Below are 27,681 nucleotides of genomic sequence, written 5' to 3' on the forward strand. Positions count from 1 at the left end.
CTGGATAATTATACAACAACAACCACTCGACTTTACTTATTTATTTATTGATAAATGAATATAAATATAAATATTGCATCGCAGTATACTCGAATTTGAGATTTTTAACAGATATTAGCCACATTACTCCCAAATAAATAAACATACAATTATGATTAACTCATTATAAAGTTGAAGAGCTGAACCCCTGTATAATTTTCCAGATTAATGCAACGGTTAACAACCAAAATAATTACTATAAAAAAGACAGCCAAAATAGTTAATCTTTTTAACCACATGCATAAAAGTTTAGATTCAAGTCCATATATATATTCACTTTTTTTGGCTGAAGTTAAATACAAGATATATAAACATGTGCACACACACACACTAATTATGCTGATAAAATAAAAGGCTTTGAATTATTGGGATTCACTGCTTAAGAAAAAAACTAATCAATTTCCTTGACATTATTCACATATTATAGCATCTAGAAGATGTAAAACATATAGAGTAGACCATACAATTAATCCCACTTGGTCCATGAATTATGTCAAAAATCAATATTTCCTAACCCTATATTGTACAAATTTTTGTTGATTATGTTACATAGCTTAATTAAAGCTATTGATTTCTTTGTCACAATATGACTAACACTATGCTCTGATTAAATACCACCTACCCAGCCTATAATCTCTATTGGTGTGGAAGGTTATATATGTATTTAAACCATTCATGAATTATATAAATCGAAGTTTGAAAAATTCATTCAAAATCTTTGCTTACCCGAACTACCTAATTAACCTCAAATATTGCGATTTTTTTCATTATTGAACTATTTTTTCTGTTTATAATATACCTATATTTCTGTTTATAATATATAGTCAATAATTGCTAAAATGCAGTTTTTTACCTGTATAGTTTGATTGAACATTTGAATATATTAAATGACTATATATATAGGTAGCTTTTTAACCTTATTTCAACAAAACTGGAGCAGCGTAGGAGCTCTTAAATTTACCTTATACTTTGAACTGAGTATTAGGATTTGAACTAAATCATATAGTAATAAGTCTGATTTCAACACCTCCATGCCTAAGTTAAATTATTTAACAATCATATTATATTTGGATCTTATAGTTCTATTAGGGTTTCTTTTACCTATATTATAAGAATTAAATTTATTATTCTTTAGATTTTCTCCTTTTTATAGGTATTCCGGTTTGAGTTATGATGCAATATTGTCTCCCTAGCTCACTTACTTAGATTGGGGCGCAATTTTTTGAACTAGGGTTCTTTCGTTTTAGAATAAACCTTTCGATATACTGTTGATTAAGTAATTAACCGTAATTAGTTAATCAACTTCTAATAAGGAATGTGATCAAATGCAAACTCTAAATATTGTACAAATTTCAAACTATGATCTGAACCGTTAGAAAATATCAACAGATGATAAAATAGTAGCAACAGAAATGTCAACACATTATCAACGGTTGATGTTGTATTGATATTGTGTTGACATTTTCTGTTGCTACTATTTTATCATTTGTTGATATTTTTTAACGGTTCAAATCATAGTTTGGAGTTTGTACAATAAATGAGTTTGCATTTTATCACTACCCCTTCTAATAATAGTTATATCTGAGGTAATTATTTGTCGAATTTGAATTGGCTATCAACAATTACTCGTAAATTCGAATTTAAGAGTGATTGTCAATTGGTGGCCAGTTTCAAATTGCTTAATCTACATATCGGTGAAGGGAGGATATTAATTTGTTTTCACAGTATTCCAAAATTGAGTATGAAATTTTTATCAATATTAGCAATCGAATTAATCTTGCTTTTTAATACTATCACGATAAAATTATTTGTACTTTGTTCAAATTTCAATAACGTACTTTGTAAATATAATATGAAATTGAAATTTGAATTAAAATACTAGTAATAAATTTGTAATACGATTTAAACCATATAAGGTCACTTAATTAGAAATTTTGAATAAAAAATTATTAATTAATAAATTAATTAAAAGGTTGGTATGCATGACATTGCATGTGACATTTTAGTCAGAGTAAATCAGGCACAAAGTTGGATTGCATTAATGATACTAATAATATAGAGTCTACACTAATATTTAGAGTGGGAACAAAATCAACTGCTGAAATTAAACTGATGTCAAATAAAATACACTATTCAACTGCGATAATTAGATACAATGAATAATTGCATGAGTCACTTGTTCATCATTAATTCCATTGTTTAATTACTTTACAGCGTTATCGTCTAAATTAATTAAACTATACGATGCTCCCAAATTTGTTGCGCGTATATTTTATAAACACCCAATAGCAAAACAGCTAGCAACTATAATTACCATCTTTTAGTTGTTCCTAATTAATCTCTACCTAGTTGCAAATTCAATCGGAAAAAAATTGGTGGGAAAATGGAGAAATACACTTATCTCCCATACATGAATTGATTTAAAAACAGTTATAGCCCAACTTCTATCGTTGTACCAATAATCGCAATTTTATTTAATGATAAAATCAGTGACAATATGAAAAAATAGACCCATGAAATGATGTTGTTTTGATAATAGTACTATATAGTATCTCAGTTTTCTTAATGTGTTGATTTTTACTAAAAATTGACTCTACTATACTTTCTAACCTACAAATCAGCACAGATTTATGAGATTTAAATAATGAATTAATTGAAATTCGGGCTAAATGAGTGTGTTTTTCCAAAAAATTACCGTAATGTAGTAAAGGTCAAGTACTAGTAGTTTTTTTTTCATTTCAAAAATATATATCCATGTAGTAGGTAGGTGATAGCTCTGGAATAAAGTGGAGTTTCTTTAAGAAATAAATAAAATTAGTATGTCTCTACGGCATTAATCCCACAATGTTAGCTATACCATTAGTTTAGTCTTTTGAATTAGGCAATATTGATTAGATCAAAATTTTAACATTTAAGTACTGTCAGCAACATAACTAAAAGACTATTTATCCAAAAAATGGGTACGATAATTAATTAGTGGTAGCCTAAATTATACGAGGCCAGACTATCTAGAAACACCCTGTTAATTATATTAATACGTATATCTTTCAGAATACATAGGTATGTTTTCCCCTAATTTTTAATAATTTCAACCTTTGCCAAATGTAAACAGATTTGGTGGAGTAATTGGTAATAAATTGGATGATGCACGAACTATATATCATATTATTGTTAGATTAAAACAAAACGGACTTCTTTTAGAAAAATGTAAAATCATTATGAATAATAATAATAATAATAATAATAATTATCACTATTATAATTTAATTTAAATGAAACAATCAAAATGATCACGACATTGTACCGCGGTCCATATGTATAGACTTGTTTTGGCAATAAAATTAGCTTAGCAAATTTATGGGCCTTCTGTTGGGCCAGGCCCGCAAAAAATAAATGTTAAGCTGCTTATTGGGGAACCTATAAAGCCCAAACATTCGAAAATTAAACATATTGAAGCACAATTATATCAAAATCTTATTTTTGAAGAAATCATGATGAGATCAAACTCGGGGAAGTGCCAGTGCCATCATGATCACTTGATCAAGGCCGGAGATGCCCCTGAGTAGAGTTCCAACATACGGAGACGAGATTTTCCTAGAAAAACATGGCGATAAACAAGCAGGCCTCGTTAGTAGATGCATAGCCGAAAAAAGGATAACTCATTCACCTATCCGGGAAGGGAGAAAATCCGTTTTTGTTAACACCACGAATCCACGATTACTAAACAGTGAAGGAATTAAGACGCCGATACAAACAAATCAGCTAAAGATGTGATGAAGGCTTTGCCAAAACACGAATAAATCCTTCTAATAAAGTCATGAATGTGATGATAGAGATGATGGCCAAATTGACCTGAATGGCTACAACGACCATGTTAACAGACGTCTCTTAGTATACGAATTGCATCAAGCTTTACTGAGAAGGTTCTGCAGCTGACCACTTTTGACAGCAGCTTGCAGATCTGAAATCCAACGAAATAAGACAACAGATATTGTGTTATGTTGTGTGAGAGATGAAGTAAATGTTGCTATCCCGATACACACTGAGAGAGAGGCAGAGAGAGAGGCCGAGACCTACCATCAGAACCGCCAATATGCTTCCCATTTACAAACACTTGTGGGACAGTTCTTCGCCCAACCAATTCCAGGAGAACGTCCTGAATCTTATATCCATCATCTGCATGTAATCAACCAAGAACCGAATATACATCAATCACCCAACATAGTAGATTTTGCAACAGAAAAGAAGACAAATACATCAAGGACAAACAAGTAATAGATTAACGAAAAGAATGATTACCCCGAAGATCAAGCTCCACGACATAGGGCTGCTCCTCGAGTTCACTAAATACGCGCTTGGCTTGCAAGGAATATCTGATCCGAGACGATAGCAAACACATGAGCTTAAAAGCTGTTCAAATCAGAGATACTACAATTTTGAACTGAAAAGGATAAACAATGCATAACGAGGAATCAGTGTTGTTAGGGTCGCGGGGCGCACCGGGTCGATGGGGTGAAAATTCGGGTCGCGGGTCGACGAGTCATAACATTAATTTTTTTGCCTTTTAATATTAAATAAAATAAATATTAAATAAAATAAATATATTGCTCTAATGTTTATAATATATCAAATAATATAAATGTAGACGCAATTCATGTGAATAGAGATAAAATGGAAAATAGAAATGATCAAAATATCAAAACAATTCATAAGTCATAACATAATAAATAATTGAAACCATTGTCTGAAAATATCAAAACAAAGGAATATATGAAGGATGGCAGCAACAGATCTTTGAATTGTTTATTTGTTTAGGAGTGAAGAGGCCGAATTCTAAAGTGTAGAAAGTAGGTTTGAAAAGTTTGATGTGGTGCATGCATATATATAGAGAATTGTGATTGAGAGAGTCAGAAAACATGTGAGAGATTTGAGAAAATCAGAGATAGCATGTGTTTAGGGTGACCCAGGCGACTCACTCGACCCAGGCGACCCACTCGACCCAGCCGACCCAGCGGCGACCCTATATCTCGATCAACCCACCCATGTTGGGGCGGTGATGGTCTCGACCCGGGCGACCCGAGCGACCCGAACGACATTTTGACAACACTGCGAGGAATGTATTTTGTTTGATTACAATTTCCCAACATCTTACACGCCCTAAATTCGGCATAACAATATTCAAATCTAACAATAAAAAGATTATTTGCATAGTTCTTCAACAACTAACTTCATATCTACACATTTAACTCCCACAAATTTATCCAGAGCTCGTTATTTCGAAACGAATGTCGACTCCATAGAATATTATACACACAACACTACCACTGCCACTACAAACTGCTTGACATAAAAATCCCCAATTAGTTCCGTAATTTCATGATCATACATCAATGAAAATTAAAATTGAAAACACAAACACAGTAAAAAAACTCATATTACCAATCTAACATAGATAAATAACTCAAATTGGCAAGAACTTACGGGCAATATGATTTGGAAAAAATGGTAATTTTATTAGAATAAATAACATTTTCGACAAAGGCCGACGGCGAATTGGAAGCTAGGGTTTTCTGCGGCACATTGCCGATCACCAAAATACAAGCCACCGCGGCAATCAGAGCTGATCGCCGCTGCAAACCAGCTCCAAACATCATCAACTCGAAATTGGGGTGGAATAGAAAAGGGAAATTCGAGAAATTGAGTAAATCAAGCGAAGATTCTGAGAAATTCACCTCTGTAGAAATATTTATCCGGAGCCGCGTTGAAGAAGGTAAGTGGACCAGCTGAAGGGGCTTTGACGAAGCGTTCATTACCTTGCAAATATTGGCGATTTTCTTGGAAATTTTCGAAACTTTAATTCTAGGGCAAGAAATCAAGATTGCGATTTGGGGATTCCCTTTCCACGAAATCTTGACTAGGGTTTGTCCCTTTTAGTAGGGGTGCTTATTCGGTCGGTTCGGTTAGAACCGAACCGGTTGACCGATTAACCGGTTATAAAATTTTCTAAATTCAAGAACTGGAACCGACCGGTTCCGGTTTGAAATCGATCGGTTAAGAACCGGTCGGTTCTTGTTTGGAACCGAAGAATCGGTTTATCATCTAATTTTAATTTAAAATATTATTCGAATAAAAATTTAAATAATTATACCCAAGAAAATTAATAATCCAACATCTAAAAATATAAAATTTATGAACTTAATATCTAAAAATACGAATAAACATAAGTCAAATAGTATAAACTAACAAAGCAACAATATTCATCATCCAATTACTAAAAATTTAAACACTTAAATACCTAAACAAGTCCAACACCAAAAAATATTCGATAAGTCAATACCTAAATTATAAAATAGGATTAAGAAACTTGAATAATAGTAATAGCATATTAAGTTATATTAATATTAAATTATAAAATATAAATTAAAAATTAAATTAAAATTTAATCCGGTTGCCGGTTAGGAACCGGTCGGTACCAGTTAGAACCGGAACCGGTTATATCAAAAAATTAGGAACCGGTATTGGAACCAGAACCGAATACTCCGATTCCGATCCTCAATTAACCTGTCGGTTCCGGTTAACCGAGAACCGATTAAGCACCCCTACCTTTCAGGGATAGATCAGTAATTTATCACCTTGTTTAAGAATGATAAGTTTGCTAAAATTTGGTTTCATATTTCTTTAAGGAAAATGTAGAGGAAACATCTTTTTTGGTCCACGAACTTTGTCAAAGTATTATTATTGGTCCGTGAACTTTGAAAATATCATTTGAGGTCCACCAACTATAGATTAATATCATTTGAAGTACTTTTTACTATTTCCAAATTTTTTAGACGAAAATACCCTCAATACCTTAAAGTGTATATATTTTTAATAAATTTATCATATACTCATATTTTTTTATAAATATCTTTACAATATATTTTTGACAAATTTTCTAAATATAATTTGACCTTAAATATTATCACTTAATTTTGTGACATGCAAGTAAAATTGCTTCTTCAATTTTTTATATTAATTTTTTTAAAAATTGAATAAAGAACTTTTCTTTAATAATAAAAATTGAATAAAGATCTTTTTCTTGCATGTCACAAAATTAAATAATAATATTGAGGGTCAAATTATATTTAGAAAATTTGTCAAAAATATATTGTAAAGATATTTATAAAAAAATATGAGTATATGATAAATTTATTTAAAACATACATCCTTTAAGGTATTGAGGGTATTTTCGTCCAAAAAAACTTGGATATAGTAAAAAGTACTTCAAATGATATTAACCCATAGTTGATGGACCTTAAATGATATTTTCAAAGTTCACGGACCTAAAATGATACTTTGGTAAAGTTCGTGGACCAAAAAAAGATGTTCCCTAAAAAATGTATGTTTAATATAATTTCTTACAATAATTTATATATTTATATTTTGATTAATAAACCGTATATTATTTGTTCTTATATACAATCATATATCTGTACAATATAGTAAGATATCATTGGAAGCGTGTATAACTCGTATGAACTGAAACAATTTAAAAATATTCTTCCATGTTAAGAATTAAATCGATATAAAAATAATTTAATTGATATTTAAAATGAGGTCGATATTGATTTATTTGATTATGCATTAGGATTTGATTTATTTTTAACATTATCCTACCTTATCATTTATATTATTATATATATAAAAATCTAAGGGTGCATTACACTCCATGAAACTAAAATCAGTATACAAAATCAGTGAACTGATTCACACTAAATCATACACCCTTGAATCTGTTTAAATCTGTATAATGATCCATACACTAATCCATATATAGTAAATTCATATATTGATTTCAAATTGAATATGCACATACTATATTTTTTTATATATTGTATGCATAATTATAGATTTTGTATTTTCATATTTGTATATAAAACATTCATCTAAACATATAAAATTAAGGGATAACTGCCTTAAAAGTCATCAACTTTGCCCGAATTCCGGTTTTTCCCACGAGCTTTAAAATTGGCGTATAAAGTCACAAACTTTGCATTTAGTCGCCGATTTCCCATGATGGATTTTCCGGCGAAAGAGTGCGCTGACGTGTCGTATTTAATTGATGTGGCGTCTCGTGGCGGCTGACATGTGCAAAAATTATTGACTGTGCAATATAAAAAAAATAAACGTAAAAAACAAAATTTAAAAACTATTAAAAAATTAAAAAAACAAAATTAAAAGTTACACATCAGCATTTAGGGATAAATCTCCATCGTCTTCCTCCCACCCCCAATCCTTCATCGTCTTCCTCTCCATCGCCGTTCGTTTTCATCTCCATTGCCCGTACTCCCCCCCCCTCTGCTTCCCTGACCGCTCCCCCTCCCCCTCCCCCTCCGTCCGCTACGTCCCGATTCACTCACCCTCCCGGAGCATCCTCCCGACCTATACACCGACGATTGCCCCTCCGGCGGCGTCTTCTCCTACGACCTCCCCCACCCCTTCAATCGCGACCTAGTCGTCCCCAATTGCACCGATCTCGACTCCTGGAATTGGGAATGCGGCATCATCTCCAACCACGGCTACGGCCGCGCCGCCTCCGAGCTCCGCCGCACCCTCCCCACCGATCTCCACAAATCCTGGAGCTTCTCTTCTATGAACGTCAACATTCAATCCGATTTCTCGCCGTCCAAGTCAACATTCAGCTGTTTCTTCGAGAAAGCGATCATTGAGTGTGATTTTTTTATGATTTCTCCTGAGTGTGAAATGGAAAGCGAAGATCACTGAGTGTGATTTTTTTATGATTTGCTCGAAATTGTTCAGCAATACCAATTACTGACTGTGCCAGCAGTAATTATTTTTTTATGATTTCTCCTTCAATTCGGAGGAACTGCTGCAATCGAGAAGGGGCACGAGCACCGGAACTGCTGCAATCGAGAAGGCGCACAAGCACCGGAGGAACTGCTTGCCAGCGGGGGAAGTGGGGAAAGTGGCAGAGTGAGGAGAGTGAGGCGGAGGAAGAGCACGTGGCGGAGATGGAGCGGAGGAGGTTTGAGGAGAGGGGGTTGCTGTTGTTGGCGGCGGTGGTGGAGAGGTCAGAGAGGAGTTGGTGTAAAGATGTGAGCTTGGTGGGTTTAGGCTGTGCTGCTGTATCTCGGAGACGGCAGGATTAATGGCCGCGCTGCTGTATCTCGGAGAGGCGGTGGCAGGATTAATGTTGTATCTCAGGAAACGACGTTGTTTTATGATTTTCCGATGCCGGACACGTCAATATTCAGGCATGCCACATAGGATTTTGAGCTGCCGGAAAACGCAGGGTCGGGTCGGGTTGGGAAATGCCAGACTAAATGCAAAGTTTGTGACTTTATACGCCAATTTTAAAGCTCGTGGGAAAAACCAAAATTCGGGCAAAGTTGATAACCCTAAAATTAATATCTCATTAGTATACTTACTGTTTATTTTGGCAAATTTAATATTCTGGATATTTTAGATTTATGAGAAAGAATCAGCGAATGAGACGTGGAGTTTTCTCATTAGCTAGATAATGTAAGCCCAAATTAAGATGATGTCAACATATAAAATGTTGTTATTATTTGAATTCGATAAACATCAATTGAATCATTCCTCTCCGCATTTATAGTAAAAAAAGATTTCTTTGTTTTTTCAATTGAATCGTTCCAACAATTGGTATTGAGATTAGAGCACGTAGCATTTCCTTGTTTCTTCACTTGGGCGAATAACACACATATCTCAATAGAGTCTTTCAAATCTCAAATTTCTCATTCTTTGTCTCACAAAGAATGAGAATCTCTCTCTCTCTCTCTCTCTCTCTCTCTCTCTCTCTCTCTCTCTCTCTCTCTCTCTCTCTCTCTCTCTCTCTCTCTCTCTCTCTCTCTCTCTCTCTCTCTCTCTCTCTCTCTCTCTCTCTCTCTCTCTCTCTCTCTCTCTCTCTCTCTCTCTCTCTCTCTCTCTCTCTCTCTCTCTCTCTCTCTCTCTCTCTCTCTCTCTCTCTCTCTCTCTCTCTCTCTCTCTCTCTCTCTCTCTCTCTCTCTCTCTCGCTCTCTCTCTCTCTCTCTCTCTCTCTCTCTCTCTCTCTCGCTCTCTCTCTCTCTCTCTCTCTCTCTCTCTCTCTCTCTCTCTCTCTCTCTCTCTCTCTCTCTCTCTCTCATGTTTTTGTGTTTATTAAAAGAAGTCATAAACATAAGAGCATCTAATACGGAAAATTCGAATAATAATATTAAAACTTAAAAAGTACATTAATTTTTTTAAAAAAATACAATAATTTTAAAAAAAGTACAAAAATTAAAAAGTACATTAATTTAAAAAAGTAAAATAAATCACTCCTCGCAGCCGTCCTCGTCTCCGTCGTCGCCCAGCGCTTCTTCACCGTCGTCGCCGCCGCCTCCGTTGCCACCTACGCCGCGGCTATTCCCGCCGGTGTCCCTCCTCATCGCCTCGAATTCTTCACGCTGGCTCTGGAGCAATACACGAAGAAAATCCTTCACCTCGGGGTCCACCGCCGCTTGGAAGTCGGCTAAGGTCTTCACCATTTGAGCGCGCGTTTGTTGGCGCGCGAAGAATTTGAGCTCCTCGGTAGACCTGCCGAGGGGGGATGTCGAATGGACCCCCTGGGAACTCGGGGTGCCCCCCCTCGCAACCTGTTGCGCCCGCCTTTGGCCAACCGGGCGAGGTCGGAGACCGAACGAACGAGGAGTCGGGACCTCCTGGGCCGTCTCGGGGAGGTCTGTCGAACCACCGCTGTTGCCGCTATAATCTCCGGTATAGTTCAGTTTATGCCTCTTCGGCCAGCCAGCGTCGACGCCTGTCCGGAATTTCTCCGACTCGTTGAGCACAACGTAGCAGTTCCAGTAGGTGAACTCATAGTACTTCTTCTGCGGATCGGGGTAGGCTCTCTCCGCAATCCTCCTGCAGTCTTCCTCTGTTTGGCCACTGGTCTGCATGCGGAGGGCGTTGGCGTACAAACCCGAAAATCGAGAGACGCCAGACCTGATTCGGTCCCAGCACTTCCGGACCTCCTCCCCGGTGCATTGTCTCCCTTCAGGGCAAAATGCCCTGTAGGCTGCGGCTATCTTGGCCCACAAGTTGACGATCCTCTGGTTGTTCGAAACGAGAGGATCGTCGCAGACACTCACCCACGCCTTGGCAACCGCAACGTTCTCCGCGTCCGTCCACTTCCTCCGGCCCCGGATTTCGGCCTCCGGCTGCGACGACTCGCCGACCTTCTTGGCCTTGCCCTTTTTCTTACCCCGCCCCACTCCCTGGCTTTGAATGAGAGTTTCCGGAACCTCGTTAATATCAAAACTCAAGTCCGCTAAGGAGAAGGTCTCCGTATACTGTGCATCCGTTGGGGTCGATGTGTGCGAAGAACCGGTGGAAAAATCAAAAGTCGGCCGATAGGCGTTGTCCCCCTGTGCGTCCCCTGCGCCGGGGGAATCATCTGCTGCGCCGGTGGAATCATCTGCATAGGGGCTGCATGCCGGGTGCCCACCCCGGCATCATCTGCTGCCACGGGTACATGTTGTAGTACCCGGTCATCGGAGGCCAACCACTTCCCCCAGGAGCCGGGGAAGTATGGGACCCTACCCCGGGAGTCGGGGGCGTCTGAGACCCTACACCGGGAGGCGGGGGAGTCTGAGACCATCCCCCGGGAGTCACTGGAGTACCTTCGTAGTTGTTCTCCATTGCTCGTTATTGATCTTGAACAGAAAGTAAGGTAGAGAGAGTACTCGTTAAAACAAGTGGTGCGAATGAAAATGACGGTCAAAGCGCGTATATATAGTGTTTTTGAAAAAAAAAAATTTAAAATCTGACGCGGTTTGACGCCGAATAGGGGTCCTACAATGGCGCCGTGAGGATCGGCGTCGGAACCGGCGTCATCGCGCGAATCGGCATGGCCACGCCGATTTTGACGCCGATTTCACCGACGCCGGTTCCAATGGTTCGGCGTCAGAACCGGCGTCGGCGAAAAATCGGCGTCGCGATTTTGACGCCGGCATTGGAGATGCTCTTATCCCACTCAAGAATATGGCGTCATCGACAGATCTGGAATTAATATTTATTTGTGATACATGTAAATACACGGTTTGGGTAGTTAGGATAATTAGATATATAAACAGAATATCATAGTAATTAAAAATAAAATATAATATAATACTATAAAATTAATTAGATATACTCCATTACTCTACTAGTATAAAACTTCCTCAATTTCAATTTTAAACAATTTAATGATTGAATAAAGTTTAATTATTAAGAATTTTTGTGTGTAACGTAATAAGGTTTTGTTTTTATGTTGAGAAATCTTAACAAAAGCTAAAAACCTATTTTTCAAAGTCAATTCCCAAGTCTCCACCACCCACAAGAGTGAAACTTCGGCTGCACGACACGACCTTTCCATGTAACTCTCTTTCTCTGCCTTTCTTCTTTATAATTACTGTTTTTTTAGGGATGTCAATTTAGCCCGCAACCCGTGGGCTGGCCCGAATAGCCCGCCAAATTTATAGGGTTAGGGCTGAAAATTTTTAGCCCGATAAAATTACAGCCCGATTAGCCCGCACCCGATTAACCCGCAACCCGTTAGGGCCAGACCCGAAAACCCGATGGGCTGGCCCGGAAACCCGATAAATTTTATATTGTTCTATTTGTTTTACTCTAATTCGACACTTCATTGATTATTTTATAATATAGATTACTGAAAAAATAACTTTCCATTTTATATATTAAATATATAAATTATATATTAAGTTTTTATTAATATAATAATAGATAAATGAATTAGAAACTTCAATTTCACTAAAATATATTTAAATTTCTAAACATGCTTTAAAATTTCTTGTTTATGTTTTATTTTGCATAAATCTCAAATATTAGTATTTGATCATGTATATGTTTGAGTTTAAGCATATATCTCAAATTTATAATAATTAAATATTTTACATTTGATAAATATAACTAATTTTCACCATTATTTATTGGATTGATCGCATGTTAATTTTATCGATAGCAACCCGATTAACCCGATGGGCTAGCCCGAAACCCGAGCTTTTAGGGTTAGGGTTGAACTTTTATAACCCGGAAAAATAACAGCCCGATTAGCCCGCACCCGATTGACCCGCAACCCGAATAGGGTTGGCCCGAAACCCGGTGGGCTGGCCCGATTGACATCCCTAGTTTTTTGTATGAATCATTTCACTTTGAGAGAATACTACTTAAGCGAGTGTTGACGACGGTTAGTTTTTGCTATTTTTTATTTCGATTTGTGCCTTCGATCATATTCATACATCTTTTTTTTACTAAGGCCATCCACAACGCGGTGCCTATACCGTTCCTTAAACTACTATTTGCGGGCCCCACTATACTTTTTACTCAATTCCTTAACTAAGGAACGGAACCTGCAACCCTCCGTTCCTTAGTCGTTCCTTAACCGTTCCTTAAATTACTATTCATTCAATTTCATTTCTTATTTTTATTTCCAACCCAATTCAATTAAAACAAACACACTTTATTAAAAAACACACAACATTAAAAAATTACAACTTAAACTTAAAAAAAATAAAAAACACACAATTAAAATCCTAAAAAAAATAAAATACACACAATAAAAAACACACAATTAAACGTGGGAAAATAAAAACTACTCCGCCGGCTAATCATCCTCAGGAGGCGGTCGAGGTTGAGGGGGAGTCGGAAGGCCAAGTTGTGCTGCCATATGCACAATTCCGTTCCACCAGGCCGCGAATTGGGCGTACGAGAAGCGGGAAGTGTCCGCCATTGTGGTGGTCATGTACGCCACCATAACTGTATCCGAGCCTCCCCGCGAGCCCGATCCCGAGGCCGGCTGGCTTGATTCGCCTCGGCCCTTCCTCGCTCTAGCCGCCTTCGCCGCCTTCGTCCCTTGCGGCCGACGGCGCCCACGGCTGGATCTCCCGTATTCGTCGGGCGTTGGATACCCCGTACCTCCAAACACCTGCGGTTCACCCTCGCTGGCCTCACCCGTGTCACTAGACGAGTAGTTGCCGGTCGCCGTGTGCTTCGTGCGCTTTGAGGTTGAGCCCGAGCTCGAGCGGACACCGCCGGCCCACCTTTCCTCGTCCTTGACGAGCTGCCAAATATCAACAAATTTGAACTGTTGACCGGTGTCCTGGTGGAAGGCGCGCAAAGCCGCCCTCAGAATGTCGGCGCCCGAAGCTCCGCTTTGGTATTGCGCCGCTTCGGCCGAGTAGATGCCGCAGAATTTTTTGACCTGTACGTCGACTCGGCGAAAGTGAGCACGGAGCATTGTATATTTCCGCTTCCGGGTCCCTTTCGGATTAGTCTGGTGGTAGACATCACGGACCTTTTCCCAGAAGCACTTGGCGGCTTGTTGATTCCCGACAATGGGATCGTACGAGACGGTGAGCCAGACGTTGTACACCGCCTTTGTTTCTTCGTTGCTGTACGGATGCCGGCCCAGATCCTCCGGTTCATCCTCCTGTTCCTCCTCCTCCTCCTCCTCGGCCGCCTCAGACGCAGCCCTGGAGCTTCCACCGCCTCGGCCTCCTCCCTGGGTGGGTGCAACGGGGATATCCTCCCGAATCTGGGACAATCCTTGAGAAGGGCGCGAGGCGGCGGGTCGAGTGTATGCATCCACATCGAAAGTGGGTGGTTGATACCCACCCGGCGTCGCCGACCCCTGGGTGCCCGGCGTCGACGATCTGGAACCACCAAGTGTGTTGTACATGGTCTCCCAATCGCCAAACGCATTGAGATCCCACCCACCGGAGCCGCCACCGCCGTAGTTGCCGTCGCCGGACATTTTGTGAAGAGATTGAATATGAAAATTGGAGAGGAAATGAAGTTGATTTAGGAAGAATAGATGTATAGTTGTGTGTGAAATGAGGATGAATTAGGAGTATTTATAGAATAAGAAAATAAAAATAAAAATAAAAAATAAATAATAAAACTGTATAAAAAAAACGGTAATAATACCATTAAAAAAATTATTTTTTTTTATAAACTTGATTTTTTTTTTTTAAAAAAATAATTATTGCGTTAGCACGTGACGTCGCCCACTCGCGGGCAGGCGAGTGGGCGACAAGCACGACGCGGGGAGAGCCACGTCGCCGAAGCGCGTGGCGGCACGGACCGTGCCGCGGGTCGTGCCGTCGGCACCCGGCACGGCTTGGGAACGGCTCCTCGACGACACCATGCACCACAACGCGTTCCGCTGCGAAGTCGTTCCGGCGGAACGGCCCGCGGAACGCCGGCGGCCCGCGTTGCGGGTGCTCTAATTCTGCAATTTATTTACGTAGTTTTTGTGTTTGCTTCTTAAATTGAAATGCCCGACCTATGATTTTGTGAGAATTGGTAAAATATAGTGTTTCATAGGGTTCTTATTGATGAATTGATGATTCTGTTACAATGTTTATCTTGTAATTCAAGTTTGATTTGAAAAGGGTGATTGACTTAGTAAACTTGTTTTTCTGAATTTGATGATTTTGATCTGCCTAATTATGTTGTTGTTTTTTCCTAATTTAATTCAATCTAATTGTGTGACAGAAATTGTATCTGAGCTTACCTCCATTTCACAAAACCAGAGAGGAAATGGAGCTGAATGACATAATCAAAGACAACCTCCTCCCCTTCCTCCCTGCCAAAACCCTCATCAAATTCCTCTCCGTCTCCAAGGAATGGAACCAATGGATCAAATCCCCTCTCCTCGCCTTCCAGCAGAGCCGCCACTTCACCAAACTCTCCGGCTTCTTCGCCCAAAATCAACACCAAGACCCCTCATTCATCACCCTGGACTCCACCTCCTATGGCGTCCCGATGCCCACCCTCAACTTCCTCCCCGAGCCCGTCGACCTCCTCGCCTCCTCCAGCGGCCTCCTCGTCTGCCAAGGCCGCGACGCCAACGAGCCAATCTACATCTGCAACCCGGCCATCATGGAGTGGACCACCCTGCCCCCTCCCCTGCTCTACCACGGGGCCGGGGCTGGCACCGTCCTCGCCTTCGACCCTTCCCCACGAAACATCGAGCAGAGGTACAATCTGATATGCGCTGTCCCCATCCTCGGCTGTGGGAATGGCAGTGAGCTTAGCTTCGAGGTTTACAACTCCAGGTCGCGTTTGTGGAGAGTGTTGGGCAATACGTTAATCGAAATGGTGGAGGATCTTGCAATAATCGGCCCCGGCTTCTACATGAAGGGGGTGGCCTACTGGCTCACAAACGCGGGGATGGTGGTCGCGTTTGATGTCGAGAGGGAGCTGCACGAGGTCATACCTCTGGACACGCCTCCTTCCGTTTGTGTCTCGGAGGGCGTCTTGACAGAGATGGGAGGGGAGCTTTGCTACATCGGGTTGCGCCACTTGTCGGGGGATAGGTACGAGGTGATGATCCACGGGGGGATGGCGTTGGGCTTGCAGCGAGCGGTGGAGATGAGCGTTGGGGAGTGGGGTTGTTGCCAGATTAGGATTCTCCCGGGGTTCGATGGGGAGACGGTGATGATTGTGGGGGAGGATTGCATCTATTGTTATGGGATAAGTGATGGGAGTCTTCAAAGGAAGATTGGGGTTGGGTATGAATCTGCTTCAGCAAGTAAGCATCTGGCTTATGTGAACAGTTTGGTTGAGTTGGTTTAGGTTTAGGTTTAGGTTTAGGTTTAGGTTTAGGTTTAGGTTTGGGTTTGGGTTTAGGTTTAGGTTTAGTTTGGTTTGAGATAGTTTTACAGTGATTGTTGTGTTTGCGTAAATTCTTTTTGTCGACTCATGTTTCCGTTGATGTATATTGACTATTGATTACATATTGTGTTTCGACCTTGTGTTTTTTTGTTATCATCGATGCACGTCATGTATATTGTATATCAACGTGTTTTTCCGCCCATACCAATGTGTTGTCGCCCAATAATTCATTCATCTCAGCTTCTTCATAATTTTAAAAATCAAATCTTTATTCATGAAACAAGAGAGGAGTAGCAATGCCTTTGCCTTAACAACAAATTACCATCATTCTCCATAAAAATCGCAACCCATCCATTTCTTGATGTGAACCCTATACGTTCAGTATTTTATTATTATTATTTAATTAGATAAATTAGGGATATGCATATCTTTTTCATATTTGTCTTGTTTATTAAGTTTGTATTAGTATTATAAATAGGGCTATTGTTATCTTGGGAATTAATCAATCAATGAAATAATATACTTTTGTCTTTTATCTTTATTCACTTCTGTCTTGTTCATTAAGTTTGTATTAGTATTATAAATATGACTATTGTTATTGTTGATTATCAATAATATCCGATCAAGAAGTCTTTAGTAACAAGAATGAACACACTAGTTTACGGAGGAATGTAAACTCTCATTGAAGAAGATGGAATGGAACAGAAAAAGTGCTCTATCTAACTAACAACCGAGCTCTTCTCTCTTAACTATTGAGCTATGAACTAACTACTTAACTACAATGATTGAGTGCATGAGCTTTGCACTTAATCAGTTACAACAAACTTCTTCTAACGGCTAGTTCACTAACTAACTCCTCGGCTCAAGCCTTGATCTCCTATGCCGCAACTCCACCTTGCTCCCATGTACACACGGCTGCTACTGGCTGACCATATTCATAACAATCTCCACCTTGGTCACCACAACAGCTCGAGTACTAGAAATCAGACTTAAGCAAGTTCACTAGCCTGCAACAGTAGTCGAACTTCTCTTTATTCAAAGCTTTGGTAAGCATGTCTGCTGGATTATGAGTTGTATCAATCGTCACCACTCTAACCCTGGCACTTTCCACTTCATCTCTGATAAAGTGAAGCCTCACGTCGATGTGTTTACTGCGTCCATAAACATTTGATGCCTTGCTAAACAAATGGCTCCATTATTATCACAATGGATTGAAACTCTGTCTTGTTTTACCCCAGAAGTCAGATATCAACCCTATCAACCACTTGCTCTCCTTCACAGGTGAAGTGAGGGCCATATATTCAGCTTCTGTGGTTGATAGAGCTACCACATTTTGCAAGCTTAACTTCCAACAAACTGCTGAGCCAAATAATGTGAAGATGTACCCAGTTTGGGACCTTCTTGTGTCCAAGTTAGCCGCATAATCTGAGTCACAAAATCTCATTAAAGGCTCATTCTCATCTTTCTTGCCTCCTGTGAATAAAATTCCCAGCTTATCAGATGCGTTCAAATACCTCATTGTCCACTTCAAAGCATTCCAATGTTGTTTCTCATATTCTGTCATGTATCGGCTTGTGGTGCGTATGGCATGGGCTATATCTGACCTTGTGCAGATCATCATGTACATCAGACTTCCTACTATGTTAGAGTAAGGGATCAACTCCATTTCCCTCCTCTCTTCATCATCTTTAGGCCTCTGCTCTTTTGAAAGCTTAAAGTGAACAACCAGTGGAGTAGCAGCATCTTTCATGTTGCCTGCCTTGAATTTGTTCGATGTTTTCTGAATATAATCAGTTTGAAACAGCCATATCTTCATATTGTCTCTGTCTCTGACTATATCCATTCCTAGGATCCTTTTAGCAACTCCAAGATCCTTCATCTCAAAATCCTTTTTCAACTGAGCCTTCTCTTCATTGATCTCTTTGATGCCTGCACCAGAAATTAACATATCATCTACATAGAGTAGAAGATATACATGCTCCTTTCCTTGCTGCCTTTTAACAAACACAGAGCTATCAAATTGTGATCTTGTGAATCCCAGCTTTGATAGGCTTTCTCCAAACTTCAAATACCACTGCATGCTGCTTTGCTTCAGCCCATATAGGGTTTTTTTTAGCAAGTATACTTTTCCCTCTGAGTCTGGGACCTCAAAGCCTTGGGGCTGTGACATGTAAATTGTCTCTTCCAGATCCCCATTTAGGAATGCAGTTTTTACATCCAATTGCTCAAGCTGTCAATCCTTTCTAGCAACCACTGACAGTAGCACTCTGATGGAATTATATTTAACCACTGGAGAGAAAACTTCATTGAAATCTATTCCTTCTTCTTGATTGAACCCTCTAGCCACAAGCCTAACTTTAAATCTGACTTTCTCTGAGCCAGCTGATTCAAACTTCTTTTTGAACACCCATTTGCCAGGACGTGATGTAGGTCGGCACTGGATATTGCAGCGACACATATGAATCTGTGTAGGTGAAAGCGTTTGTTCTTCAATCACGTCCAACCTCTTGTTTAACCTGTTGCAAACAACCATTATCCAGTCATATAGGAAAGACAAAATTATTTCCTCATTGGAATTCATGGATGAAGGATGACATCGCGATGAAAGCACCAGTTGATAAGAGAAGAACCCTTAACAAGTCGGAAAAGATCAAGAAAGTCGCAGAGAAACGTCGCTTTGTCCACAATCGATAGTTTTAGGATTCTTGACATAAAAGTAAATAAAGGTAAAAGACAAAATATATTATTTCATTGATTGATTAATTCCCCAAAATAACAATAGTCCTATTTATAATACTAATACTAACTGGATGAGTAAGAAACAAATATATAAACATGTACATATAAGATACAAGCAAAGCATGGTCTGCTGCTGATTTCTCCAATCTGCCATACAAAATCAAGCAGTATATTGAAAGAATTCGTAGTAAATTGCTAAATTTTGATGTACGAACAAATATTAAAAGAATTTTTTTTACTTTACAAATGATAAGGAAAGAAATACTACAAATTGCAAAGGTTAGAACTTAAAAAAAAACACTGAAGCTAATAGGAGTATATTTTATTTATTTTGGTTTATATTTGCCTAATAATAAAGTTAGTGCAATAATAAAATTTCATGAGCTGTCTTTATTCGACTCAAACTTCAAATGAACTAATAATCCACCCAAACCCCCATATTTATAGCAAAAGGCCTTGAAATTGCTAAGCTACCAGCAAACTTTCCATCTCGCTTTCTCCCTTTACTGCAAATGGCAAGCTTTTCTCTTTCCTCTGCAACAGTCAAACATATGTTGTGGAATAACTTTGCATCCAAGACCAGTTCTTGAACAAGAAGAAAAATGGATTCTTTCTCCATGAAAAAAGATGAGATTTTGAAGGAAGCCAAAAAAATCACCCGTCTCTGTGATGCTGAGGTCTCAATCATCTTGCTCACCACCCACAATTTCTATCTTTACACCAGCCCCACTTCCTCGTACGTTCAAAATTCTCAGTTTTTTCTTGATCTATGTTGGCCCATCTTGGATTTTTTGCTTTTTTAGAGGAAAGATTTGATTTTGACATGATTTCCTTCACTTTCACCTGTTTTTATTTGGTAGGATGAAGAAAATCATTGATCAGTACCAGAGCACAGTGGGTGTTGATCTATGGAGCAGTCATTATGAGGTTTAAAGATCACATTTTTAATTTTATGATTTTGGGGAATAATAATCATAAAAAAGCTATCTTTTTGTTTTGGGTGCAGAAAATGCAAGAAGAGTTGGGAAGATTGAAAGATGAGAACACTGCACTTAAAAGAGAGATCATGTATGTAGTTCTTACATAATTTTTTCCATCTTTGATTAGGACACCAAATTTTTTAGATTAATTATTACTATTACACTATTTATCACTGAAGGCAGAGAAGAGGTGAAGAAGTTGATGGTATGGATATAAAGGAACTATGCAATCTTGAGGAGGAAATGCTTAATGCTGCCAAAATCATACAAACCAGAAAGGTTTAAACTCTTTGCTGTTTATTGCTTTCACTCTTGTGTGTGGATCTACTAAGAATTGTTGCTAATTTCTTAATAATTGTGGATTATTGCAACTGAATTAAGCTGTCTTAACTTTTCATATGAAGAAGCAAAATGCTCCAACATGTATGGATATAGTGTTGATTTTGTTATTACACATCTTGTAAAATTTGATTTAGTCCATTTTGCATTATTTTTTTTATGTGATTTGTAGACTGATACAAAGTTTGGTCAATAATTTATCATTCAGAACCTAGTGATGCGCTGTCGTATTGATACTTACAGGAAAAAGGTTAGTGAAAATATCACATATCTTGAATCTTGATGATTCTCATTAATTAGCCCTTATTTCTTGCTTTCAATAGTAGTTTCTTGGCAAATTTTGCAGGTGAGAAATTTGGAAGATATTCAAAGACATATATGTCTCAACTTGGTACTAAATTGATATCTCAACCCATTTTATATTATTTGTCTTAGAAACAAAAAACCATTTTTTTTAATTTGTCTTAAATCTTGATCCCTCCATTTGCATGATTTGATCCAAGTGTACACTGTTTTCCCTTATTGAAGGAGGAGGCGTTCGAGCGTCGACACGGGCGAGTGCTAGACCAGGATGGCTTCGACTCTGCTGCTGCGTTTGCAGGCATAGTTCATCCCGCCAATCCCGTTCCTGTGCAACAGCTTGCTCACCTTCGTATAGACGAAGGCAAGGGTAGCTGTGTTACTACAGAAGCTATGGAGGTTGAGTATTCTGATTAATTAGGGTAATTTGATAAGGAATATAGCTTGAGAAATGAGGAGACATTCAACTTCTTAGTAGTATTAATTTGTGTTATAAGGTTGTCTCAACTCTCTGGATTGTTAATTTGTGGTTTTTAACCTATCTAGTATTGACTGTGGATTGGATCCTCTATTTATTTTGCATCATGTTAACTACATACTTCTCCATGTTTATGCTAGTTTATGATGTTGTGACATTTAACATGTTTCATGGAGTGCTGATAAATTTCTTATTTTAATTTTGAGCATAGTTTAGTAATTATGCATGTGAATAACTTTTTCACTTGAAAAATGAAACTTTAAGAAAAAATAATTCCCCATAGTTTCCTTTTTTATTGGCACTGTGGTTTAAGTTCAAAGAAATGTCATAATTGCTCTTTCAGCATAGGAACATAGTGACTTTAATTTGTATTAAATGGAGTTAATTACATTTGTACTTTCCTAAACAACTTAAAATTAACTGAAACCCAACCATAATCCCAAAATCAGTGAGGATAACTGAAATGTAAACATATTATACAAAGAGAAATCAATCTTATTTTCCTTTTCACAAAAAAATCGAATCTGTCACGTCGATTTCATTTTAATCAAACAGGCAGTTAATAAAACGATGAATTTTTCGACATTAGATCTCTATCACCACAAAACCCTCTCAAATGAACTAAAATTACAGTCAAACATAGGCCAAAGAGGGAACATCTAGTGAAATCCTCAAAATCTCGCAGCAAATGGGTGGTTAGTGTTTCCAACAATGGAGATTTGAACCAGCATCTCCGCAATTGAGCTACGAATTGCGATAATTTACGTCATCATTTTCAATTTTCCGATAAAAATCGAATCTTTTTTCGCCCCCTTCTGAATTGGGTGGGAAAAGGGTTTGGATTTCTCTGTACCAATTTCCTCTGTCACTCACGACAACCGCGTTTGAATGTGTTGAGCCGAGAGCTCAGAATTCCATGGATATTCCTCGGTGAAATTTTCTCTTAGCGTTAGCTAATCTAATCAGCAGGATTTTGCAGCTTTGGGTGGAGTGGGAATGGGATTTTGCAGCTTTGGGTGGAGTGGGAATGGGTAATTAGGGTTCACGAGTAGCTGCTTTTGTATGGCGACGGCTCCTACGGTGTCAATTCAGTGGATTCCTGAAGATGACCTCTTGCTGAAAAATGCTGTTGAGGTAATCCCAATTGTCGAATTTTGTTGAATTACTTGCGATTCTGAGTGATATATGCTGTTGCAACACTCATATTTATCCCAATTTTGGGTGGTGATTTCTGTAATAATTTTGTGTGGTGATAATTTACTGAACCAGTTTGCACTTATGCTCAGGCGAAAAGCCATAGGATTTATAGGTTTAGCAATATCTGAGCAATTTATAGTATTTGGAAATTATTTCATTTCATAGTAGGCATAGTTTTGATGTGATTTTTACATGGCAAGATAAATGAATAAGCGCTTGGATTGTTCGACTAGGAATGTAGAGTGTCGTTGAATTGGAACTGCATTCTCTTGCTACATGTATATACTGGTGCAACAATTGTGCAGATTGTAGATTTTCCAGTTGCTCTTCGAATAAATGCTATATCAAGTATTCTTCTTTTAGTCATAAAAAGTCGCCATAATAATCGATCAAAGGAAGAGAAATGCCAATTTTCCTGATGTTGGTTGAAGGTCTAGGTTTTTAGTTGATGGAGAAAAAATTGTGCTCTTAGTTTGCATTGCTGTTCCAAACTATAATACTGTTTGTTTTTCTTATCTCAGGCTGGTGCATCGTTAGAAGCACTTGCCAAAGGTGCAGTGTTATTTTCTCGTAGATACAGTTTACGAGAGTTGCGAGAGAGATGGCACTCTCTTCTCTATGATCCTGATATTTCAGCCCAAGCTGCTGCTCAAATCTTTGAACTTGAGGTTTCTGGTATCAACCATGCATCGAAATTTAACAGAGCTGAGAACAACTCCGTAGGAAGTAAAGAGGTTGCGCAAAAGAGGAAACATGCGAGCATCCGTCGAAAATATTATACCATGAGAAAGCAATTCCGTAATGAATTATTCAGCAACAGCAATTTGGGAATTTTTGAGCCCAATTCTCATGAATTCAGTGAGCAAAGTACTGATTTTCAGAAACAAGTGATGCACGTATCCGACCATCTAGTACTTCAGGAAGAAGACATAGATATTTTGCGGCATGCCTTTCATGGTACGATAAGGGATATTTCTGTGGCTTCACGTGCAAATAATGCGCGGGGAGGCTATGGACTTGATGGGGATGCCACTTCCTCACTAATAGAAGGTGGAAATGATATTTTAGAGGTTGATGTCAAAAACAGAAAAAGTTCAATTGATGAGAATCCTCATAATTCTTCTGTTGGATTTAAAGGTAGACAACAATTCAACCCCTCAAATTCGGATGGCTTTTCTTCTCTACAAACAATCATGTTCGAGCCCAATCAGCCTCACTTGCGCCACTGGAGAAGAATGCAGGACGTTTCAGCTTCTTCAGTACCTACTAGCATGAGCTTGCAAGATGCAGATCGGATTGCTGAAGATACAATCAGGCATGAGGCCGAGGATAAAGAAAATAGCTCAACTGTATACACCGGTGAATATGGTGACCCAGACTCACTTCTGAACCTCTCGAATGAGGATGAGATATTGTTGGAGGACGTTGACGAAAATTGTGCAGCTAATAAATGTTGTACTACTGATAGTACTGGTGCAGTCGCCCAAGATTCTATCAAAGACGGTCAAGAAAATGATAAAGCAAAAACTGAACCTGAGTCTGTGACCGTTGCAGAAGTTGTTCCTTCGGTTGCTCCTAGTGCAACACCCGTGGTGTCCGAAGTATCCACGTCCTCTGTTCATGGAGACCAACCAATGAATTGCCAGCCAGAGGTTGATGCACCTTCAAAGTCAACTTTGATTTCAGATTTTACTGGACTCGGTGGTGGCAAGATCTGCTGCACTTTGAACACGGAGGACACGGAAATTCCATGCAATGATGATATATTCTTGCTTATACATCCATCTACTTCATTTGGTTCTTCTACAACACAGACAAACTCCATGGGTTCTATGACATCTGCTCATCAAAAGGATTATGAACAAGGTTTAAAATTCTCGATGAAAGGAAATGAATCTGCAAAATCTTCTGTGTGGCCTCATATGGTGGGCACACAGGCGGTACACCCGCTTGTAGGTCATACTGCCAAAACTAAACTTCACGATTCCAGAGAGCAGGCTTTACTTCCTGGATTTGCTACGAAAAACATTGGACATTCCACTAAAGGTAGATCACAGTATGCAATTCCAAAACAATGCAGCAATAGTCTGGTCAAGAAAGAAGTTGCTGGTGTTGATATAAAGGTGGTTTGCTCACTTAAATTCATTTTTCTTCCTTTTTTTGAACCACCGTGTCGGGAGTTTATAACACTACCATCTACGGCTTACACAATTACTCTTTGCACACAGGCTGGACATAACTCAGCAACAGTCATTAATATAATACAATCAATAGAAACAGGCCCCTCGAGAAGCCAACATACAGAATCAGCGTTTGACGATGAGTCAGATGACGTCGAATCTGGAATTGATGACGATGTACCTTATTTTTCGGACATTGAAGCCATGGTATTGAATCTTGACGGTCTACATGAATTCATTCTTCCCAAAATGATTTGAAGAAACTACAATTTTGATCTTGCAATGTCTTCTATGCAGATACTAGAAATGGACTTAGATCCATACGATCAAGACTCCGGCATTGTTAGACAAGGTTTGTCCAGTTCTCTTGTTTGGTTGATAAACTCAATTCTTCCCGTATCCTAACGAAGAACTTCTATCATTAACTTTGGGTGCTAAACTTCACAACAATGCTTTTACCTGATTTTATTTTTCCTTGTTAGAGATCCTTCTCTTTTTACTTAGTGCACAATTATTTGTTCTCTTGACTCTTCAGTTCCAAGTTATCAGTATGATGATACCAAGAGAACCATCATAAGGTTGGAACAAGGTGCCCGATCCTGCTTGAGAAGGGCTATGACATCACACGAAGCTCTTGCTCTCTTGTATGGCCGCCATTTGAGGCATTACATCACGAAACCCGAGGTGTTGAAGACACTACCTTTTTTTATTCTCTTTTTGATTGCTTATCACGCATATTATAATATAATGTGAAGAAAAGTGATTGAATACGTCGATTCAAACTTTAAACTGATGGGAAAATACTGAACAGGAAATGCATCTACTGAACTCTGAGTCACTGTTGCATTCATATCTGTTAACCTTCCTGCATTCTTGAAAATTATCGTACTATATCTCTATCCAGAGCAAGTGCTTCATTCATGTGATAAGTTTCAAATTTAATAATATTCTTGATGACTTATCTGTCGTCAATCAAAATACAATAACTAGGCAGCCCTGATTGAATATTCCAAGTTAAACTATGAATTTTGCTACAAGATGTCATGAATGTTATTATAGCATAAATATCAGATGATCTGTGTCTTATGATCACAATTCCTTATCTTTGGGCCTTTTGGGGTTCACTGCGACTTACAGTACTGTGCACACCAATTTTTTGATAAAACTGTTCCTTGATAGTCGTAATTTTCTAATCATGCGCATACGTATTTCTTTGCACCTTACACGTTATTTATTGGTAAAACTTTGCTGTTGATTCTTTTCTTGTGATTTTGACTTTTTTTTTCAGGTTTTACTTGGAAGATCAACTGATGATATGGATGTTGATATTGATCTTAGGAAAGAAGGAAGAGCTAATAAAATCTCTAGGCGGCAGGTATGGTTTTGCATCTTACTTTTTAAAGTAGTAGAGGCATGTATAGGATGAGCATGTTATAAATTGGAAACTTAATTATCGCATTCATTTGGATCCACTCAGGCGATTATCAAAATGGAGGCAGATGGTTCGTTCTTTCTAAAAAACTTAGGTAAGAGTTCAGTGTTGGTGAATGGCGTTGCAGTAGCTTGTGGACAGTTGCTGAACCTTAGCACAAGTTGCATGATCGAGGTAATCTATTGAATTGTTTTTTCCATGTTGCTTTGCCACTGCTTAATAACGAACGTACATGTTTAGTATACATAAATTTTGAAACTTGCTGCATTTGTAGATAAGGGGGATGAGTTTTGTGTTTGAGATCAACCAAGATTATGTGAAGAAGAACTTGAGTAGATATTTCCTGAAAAATAAAGGAAAGACGGGCAAATCTGATTGGTCGGCCGAGGACGAATCATGAGCATACAAAAGGGTTAAAAAGGTTCTATGGTAAGTTAATATCTAGGCTTACAACCCCAGGTTGAAATAAATTGCTCCCCTGTACAATGTTAGTGTAGATATTCTGTGGTTTAGAGCTCGTTACAATCTAGCCATTTCTACACGCGCCATCTCTATGTTGTATACTTTCTTGATGTATTAGAAATTAATGAGGTATTTACATGCTTCTTTGCCACTTTCAGCCATGCTTTTTATGTGAAGAAGATGGAATGTAGGACTTAGGAAATGCTATATTTTAGGTGCTAAAAATATGAAGAATATATTTTGCTTTTAAAAAAGGGAAGAGGAGGCCTTAATCATGTACATTTTAACCTCTTTTTACTATACATTTTGTATGTGACAATAATTATTCCTAGTTCCACAATTGTTTGTTTTTTTGAAGTAGAAACTAAGTAAGGAAAAGTAGAAAAGTTGGGGCAACCATTAAATTAAACTTGTGAAGTAGTAACAAGGTAGAAAAGTAGTAACAAAAATATGTGAAGTTTGTTAAATGTTGGGGCAACCATTAAATTAAACTTACACATGTAGCCGTGTGTTTCAATGCCTTTTCAATGGAGTGTGCTGGCATGATGCCAATAGAGTGTAGTAGAGTTTCCATTACATAGTAATAATTGGATTAGTTAAAGATTCACAATAGCAATAGCTCTTTCCATAAATTTCTCGGTCACATAATCAGCTAACCTCACAACCCTCTCACGACACTCTTCCAATTAATTCATTTTAGTTATAAGTGTTTATCAAATATTTAAAACAACAAAAACGAAGTTAATTGGACAAAAAAACATAGAAAATACGTAAACACACTTAATATGAATTATGGCTTCACACTAGTTTACCACTAATATGAAAATCTTCATTGTATTACTCCCTCTGTTCATGAAATATTGTTCAAGTTTGACTTGG

General features: G+C 38.4%; 4 protein-coding genes across 5 annotated transcripts; 3 read left to right on the plus strand and 1 right to left on the minus strand.

Moving 5' to 3' along the window:
- Positions 1-3,489: 3,489 nt before the first annotated feature.
- Positions 3,490-5,929, minus strand: LOC121769907 (glutaredoxin-C3). Its single transcript, XM_042166686.1, has 5 exons — positions 5,772-5,929; positions 5,521-5,669; positions 4,339-4,412; positions 4,117-4,215; positions 3,490-4,000 (listed from the first exon to the last, which is right to left on the minus strand). The coding sequence occupies exons 1-5, from the start codon at positions 5,847-5,849 to the stop codon at positions 3,945-3,947; spliced, it is 456 nt and encodes a 151-aa protein (XP_042022620.1). The 5' UTR covers positions 5,850-5,929; the 3' UTR covers positions 3,490-3,944.
- Positions 5,930-15,618: 9,689 nt separating this feature from the next.
- LOC121770314 (F-box protein At5g07610-like) lies at positions 15,619-16,656 on the plus strand. Its single transcript, XM_042167065.1, has one exon. The coding sequence runs from the start codon at positions 15,619-15,621 to the stop codon at positions 16,654-16,656; it is 1,038 nt and encodes a 345-aa protein (XP_042022999.1).
- A 3,238-nt stretch (positions 16,657-19,894) lies between these two features.
- On the plus strand, positions 19,895-21,647 carry LOC121770804 (agamous-like MADS-box protein TM6). 2 transcript variants are annotated; one of them, XM_042167579.1, is made up of 7 exons: positions 19,897-20,170; positions 20,295-20,361; positions 20,441-20,502; positions 20,594-20,693; positions 20,962-21,003; positions 21,100-21,144; positions 21,282-21,647. In XM_042167579.1, the coding sequence occupies exons 1-7, from the start codon at positions 20,037-20,039 to the stop codon at positions 21,468-21,470; spliced, it is 639 nt and encodes a 212-aa protein (XP_042023513.1). In that variant the 5' UTR covers positions 19,897-20,036; the 3' UTR covers positions 21,471-21,647. The 2 variants fall into 2 exon arrangements, with proteins under 2 accessions (XP_042023514.1, XP_042023513.1); XM_042167580.1 differs by lacking the exon at positions 21,100-21,144 and having other exon boundaries at positions 19,895-20,170.
- A 402-nt stretch (positions 21,648-22,049) lies between these two features.
- LOC121772228 lies at positions 22,050-26,953 on the plus strand. Its single transcript, XM_042169238.1, has 8 exons — positions 22,050-22,665; positions 23,250-24,851; positions 24,957-25,115; positions 25,206-25,260; positions 25,444-25,592; positions 26,197-26,283; positions 26,386-26,514; positions 26,615-26,953. Exons 1-8 carry the CDS (start codon positions 22,594-22,596, stop codon positions 26,738-26,740), a joined length of 2,379 nt encoding a protein of 792 aa, XP_042025172.1. The 5' UTR covers positions 22,050-22,593; the 3' UTR covers positions 26,741-26,953.
- The last annotated feature ends 728 nt before the right edge of the window (positions 26,954-27,681 follow it).

This window comes from Salvia splendens, chromosome 16 (genome assembly GCF_004379255.2).
Source record: "Salvia splendens isolate huo1 chromosome 16, SspV2, whole genome shotgun sequence".
NCBI lineage: Eukaryota > Viridiplantae > Streptophyta > Magnoliopsida > Lamiales > Lamiaceae > Salvia > Salvia splendens.